The sequence below is a fragment of the Coffea arabica genome, chromosome 1e (assembly GCF_036785885.1).
Source record: "Coffea arabica cultivar ET-39 chromosome 1e, Coffea Arabica ET-39 HiFi, whole genome shotgun sequence".
In the NCBI taxonomy this organism is placed as follows: domain Eukaryota; kingdom Viridiplantae; phylum Streptophyta; class Magnoliopsida; order Gentianales; family Rubiaceae; genus Coffea; species Coffea arabica.
This window is the reverse complement of record NC_092311.1, coordinates 37,608,649-37,614,288: the sequence shown is the minus strand read 5'-3', so window position 1 is coordinate 37,614,288 and position 5,640 is coordinate 37,608,649. Positions and strand designations below refer to the sequence as shown.

The window sequence follows — 5,640 nt, the reverse complement described above, 5'->3', positions numbered from 1 at the left end:
TTTTGAGGAAGCATTTAAAGGTTATAGGATGGACAATTTCTGATATCAACGAAATTAATCCAACTATTTGTATGCACAGGATTTTGTTGGAAGAAATAAACCGGTGGTTGAGACTCAAAGAAAGTTAAATCCAAATATGAAAGAAGTGGTAAGAATAGAAATTCTTAAATGGTTGGATGCATGTATAATTTTTTCAATCTCTGATAGTGTTTGGATTTCTCCTATTCATGTAGTGCCAAAAAAAGGGGGGATAACCATAGTACGTGGTAAAACTGATGAAATGATTCCCTTTAGAGTTGTGGTTGGGTGGCGAGTCTGTATTGATTATAGAAAACTGAATGCAGCTACTAGAAAGAATCATTTTCCTCTTCCTTTTCTTGATCAAATGGTAGAAAGATTGGTTGGATATGAATTTTATTATTTCTTGGATAATTTTTCAGGATACAATCAAATAGTCATTGCACCGGAAGATTAAGAGAAAATCACATTCACTTGTCTTTCGGCACATTTGCATTTCGAAGAATGCCTTTTGGACTGTGTAATGCACCGACCACTTTTCAATGTTGCATGATGGCAATTTTCTCTGATTTTAATGAGAAAATCATAAAAATCTTCATGGACGACTTTTCTGTACTTGGATCTACTTATGATCAATGTCTTAACAATTTAGATCTAATTTTACAGAGATGTGAAGAAACAAACTTTGTACTCAATTGGAAAAAATGTCAGTTCATGGTTTGTGAGAGTATTGTTCTAGGATACAAAATTTATTCACAAGATATTGAGGTAGATCAAGCCAAAATAGAGGTTATTGAGAGAATGCCTCCACCTACCAATGTGAAAGGCATTCGAAGCTTTTTTGGACACGTGACATTTTATCGGCGGTTTATTAAGAATTTCTCTAACATTGCTAAACCTTTATGTGAATTACTTGCAAAAGATGTTTCTTTTCACTTTAATGATGACTGCTTATTTGCTTTTAATAGGTTGAAGAAGGAACTTGTCTCCGCATTTATAATAGCATCACCGGATTGGAGCTTGCCAATCGAATTGATGTGTGATGCGAGTGATTTTGCAATTGGAGCTGTTCTTGGGCAAAAACATGATAAGAGACTTCATGTCATTTATCATGCAAGTAAAATGCTAAATGAATCCCAAATCAACTATGCAACAACAGAGAAGGAGTTGCTAGCAGTGATATTTGCATTGGATAAACTCGTCATTTATACCGACCGTGCAGCACTCAAGTATCTTTTAAATAAGAAAGATGCAAAATCTCGACTAATTCGATGGATTTTATTATTGCAGGAATTTGATTTGGAAATCAAAGATAAAAAAGGATCCGAGAACTTAGTCGCTGATCATCTTTCTAGACTGAAAAACATGCTTCAAGAAGACCATTCATCCATTAAAGAAGAATTTTCAGATGAGTTTTTAATGGCAATTCAAAAGTCATCATGGTATGCTGATTTAGTTAATTTTGTAGTTAGTGGAGTGATACCAAGTGATTTAAATTTTCACCAAAGAAAAAATTATTAAATGATGCTAAACATTATTTTTGGGAGGAACCATTCTTTTATAAACATTGTGCAGATGAAATAATTAGAAGATGTGTTCCGGAGGAAGTGGTACACAGTATTTTAATGTATTATCATATTCTTGAAATGGGAGGTCATTTTAATACAACTAAAATCGTAGCAAAGGTATGGCAATCTAGATTTTACTGGCCTACTATGTACCGAGATGCTAGAAATTAGGTTAAAAGTTGTGATCAATACCAAAGAACTGGTAACATCTCTAGAAAGAATGAAATGCCTCTAATTTCATATTTGTAAATTGAGTTATTTGATGTTTGGCGTATTGATTTTATAGGACCATTTCCTAATTCTTTTAATAATAAGTACATCTTAGTAGCAGTAGATTATGTTTCTAAATGGGTAGAGGCAATCACTTCACCTACTAATGACTCTAAGGTTGTACTCTGATTTCTTAAAAAGAACATTTTTTACAGATTTGGTATCCCAAAGGCCATAGTTAGTGATAAAGGAAAATATTTTTGTAATAAATAACTTGACTTCTTATTGTTTAAATATGGCTGCAGGCACAAGACATTACTTCCGTACCATCCTCAAGCCAACGGACAAGCGGAACTAACTAATAGAGATATAAAGCTCATTTTGGAAAAAACTGTGACTAAATCACGCAAAGATTGCGCTACAAAGCTAGATGATACACTATGAGCTTATCAAACGGCATTTAAGACACCTTTAGAGATGTTGCTGTATCGTTTAATTTATGAAAAATCTTGTCACTTACCTGTAGAGATTGAACATAGAGTTTATTGGGCTATTAAAGCAATTAACATGGATTTTAATCTTGCAGGTGGAAGGAGGCTATTTGAGTTAAGTGAATTGGAGGAACACCGGCTACATGCGTATGAAAATGCCAAAATTTATAAAGAGAAGATCAAATATTGGCATGATAAACATATTCTTCCGAAGCATCTTGAAGAAGGGCAAAAGGTTTTATTATTTAACTCAAGACTTAAACTATTCCCTGGAAAGCTTAAGTCTCGATGGTCCGGACCATTTGAAATAGTTTGCACATTTCCTTATGGAGCGGTGAAAATAAAAGGAGAAAATAGTGTTCCATTCAAAGTGAATGGTCAAAGATTGAAGCTCTATTTGGCCAGAGAAAGAGTTCCTGAAGGCGTGATTTACTCCTTAGGAAACACAATGGAGAGTTAAAGAAGCTGTAGGAGAGTCGAGCTTAATGACTTTAAACAAAGCGCTTATTGAGAGGCAACCCAATAATAATATTGTAGTTGTGTGTTTTTATGTATTTTTAATATTTTGGTGTTATTTGATTGACTAATTATATGTATTTCATGTGTTTGTAGGAGGTATCTGAGTTTCAACATCCATCTTGGAGGTGCATTTGAAGAACAAGCGTAAAAAGGGAGGTTTTCTTACCAAATTGTATTTTAACTGTTTAGAATTCCCATTCATATATACAATGTTGCATTTCCAGTGTATTCAAGTGAGTTTCGGTGATAACATGTTTATAAATGCTCATGGACTCATTTGATGTGCATCTCATACCCAAAGGTGCCATTTTGGTGTAAAAATGCAAAAATGATCAAAGAATCTCACCCATCGATTTGCAATGTAGATGTATTTGATGTGTTTTGAGAGGTTGGATTTAGTGTTTATGGTATATTACATTTGCGTGGGGAGTTGGAATTGATAAAAAGTTTGTCTAATGTGTAATTTGGAATTGGTTGGAAAAGGGAGAAAAAGTTTGAAAATTTGTAGTTTCTAAAATTGTTGCAGAAAATGCCAAATCCGAGCTCAGATCTGACTCAACCCAGACGGACCCGACCTCGGATCTTTTATGGTTTAAAGGCGAAATTTGGAGATCCGACCTCGGATCGTAAATTGTTCAACAGGATCCGAGGGCTCGTCTGTGTTTCTGGTGAGACGGATCCGAGCCTTCAGGATCTGAGCCATGATTGGGTATGATCCGAGTTCGGATCGTGCATTCTGGAAAAATGCAAAAAGGTGATCCGAGCTCGGATCCAACAAAATCTAGTAGGATCCGAGGGCTCATCTGAACATCTGGAGTGGCGGATCCGAGGGCTGCCAGAACCGATCCGAGTTCGGATCGGTTCGCGATAAGAAAGAAACCGAGGGCTTGGTTCCTCATTTTCCAGATTTTCCTATTCCTATTTCACCGAAACCCTACACCCTCTCCTCTAATCTTTCATTTTCTCCATTAATCTTTCAATCTTTCACCATAAAAACATTCCCCAACATTTTCTGGTCATAAACCCTCAACAATTTCACATCAAAAACAAAAATTTGGGGGCTTTTGATCATCAAATCAGAGAAAAGGGGCTGAATTCAATTTTATCAATTTGGGGGCAAATTTTGAGTTGTTTCTCTTCCATTTTTGTATCATTATCAACCTTCACCATCACTCTACACATTTGAGGTAACAATTCTTAATTTTCTTGGATATTTTACAATTCCCAATTTATATTTTTTCTAATTTTTCGCATAAAAAGGGAAATGCATATATGTTGAAATTTCTTGTTATAATAGTATTACATTGTGCTAATATATGTCATTAGAAATGCTTGTTTGCTTAGAATTGAGAAATTTGTTAATATGGTGATAATTTTGTATAATTTTTCTTATGAAAGCACATTGTACTTTTGCTTGCAATTTTTTGTTTCTTTGGATAATTTGCATTTGTTTTTATGAAATGAACCTCATTTTTATGCAAATTGATGATAAATTGTATTAAGTATAGCGGATTGTTATGTATTGCTTTGAGAGAAATTGCCAAAAGCTGAGAATTGTTTGAATTGAGAATGTTTTTAGTAATGTATAAGAAGATGTTGTGTTCAATTGATGTTTAAGGCTTAACTTTATAGCACATTGTCTTTGATAGTCCATTTTACATTGAGATAATATTCTATTCTGGCAAATGGCTTTACCTCTCAAACATTTGGATTTATCATGTGAGGATTGATATCCTTATTGAAAATATATCTTCTAAATGTTAAAAGTGGATTTGAGAATGTGTTAAGCAGATTATTTGCTTAAATTTGTTGATTGTTGGCAGGGAGTTCCTTCATTTTATAAGGGGAAGTTCTGCCAAAATTTTCTCAAATTACTTCTCATATATTTCCAAGGAGTGAGATTGTTACTGATATGAAGTGATCTTGTTTTTTATATAGACACCATGGCTTGCACAAGACGGACCCGTGTTTGCACTCCTTCACCTTCTTCAGGTAAAGAACACACACCTTCCTTGCATGAGAAGTCGCCAGTGGAGGAATCTTCTTCACCTGAGTCACCGCCTCATTCCCGACGTAAGAGGGCATCTACCAGCCATGAGGAGCCACCTTCGGACTATGATACCATGCGATTCACTTTGCTTGAAAATCAACAATGGTACGAGACCGGTTTAGACAAAGAGATCATAATCGAAAAACACTTGGGCCCAGAGGTGGATGACCACTACAAGATCTCCACGACATTCAAGCGACTTGGATGGGAGACTATACTAAATGTGCCGAAACATTACTATCCCAATCTGGTCCGGGAGTTCTACATCAATGTGGAAGACAAACAGAGCCACAGTGGCAACCTCATCGTCTCCTGGGTTCGAGGCAAGCGAGTGGCTCTCACTCGACATAAAATCGCCCAAATCGTCAAACTAAAGGACGAAGGAGAGGATGTGAAATTGACCATGAGTTCAAGGCACGTGACCCATGGCAAGTGGAAGAATCTGTGGCACGTCTTAAGGGTCAATATCGGGAGCGAGGAAGTTCGAAGAAGCTCATTGTGTACGCCGATTCCTTTGAGCATAGGTACCATCTGATCTTCTATCTCTTCGCCTTCAATGTGGTACCCAAAAGGATTGGTAAACGGGAGCTCCGCAATAGTGACCTCTATTTTATGGATAAGATGATGAATGGTATCGGTCGGCAGCTGACTGGTATTCCTCTGGCAAGCATTATTATCAGTTATATGAGGACCACAACTCGCATGAGGGCTGGCGAAACCTATTTTGGGTTCCCTCGCTTGCTCTCCCTTATTTTTGAGCAACTCAATGTTCCTCCGGGAACCG

At 36.3% G+C, this 5,640-nt stretch overlaps 1 protein-coding gene across 1 annotated transcript; it reads left to right on the top strand.

Annotated features, from left to right (window-relative positions):
* The first annotated feature begins 2,273 nt into the window (after positions 1–2,273).
* On the top strand, positions 2,274–2,747 carry LOC113693835 (uncharacterized). Its single transcript, XM_027212571.1, has one exon. It carries the CDS (start codon positions 2,274–2,276, stop codon positions 2,745–2,747), a length of 474 nt encoding a protein of 157 aa, XP_027068372.1.
* Positions 2,748–5,640: the final 2,893 nt, after the last annotated feature.

Coding starts and splice junctions, on each gene's coding strand:
- LOC113693835 (XM_027212571.1), top strand. CDS start 2,274: ATGTTGCTGTATCGTTTAATTTATGAAAAATCTTGTCACTTACCTGTA.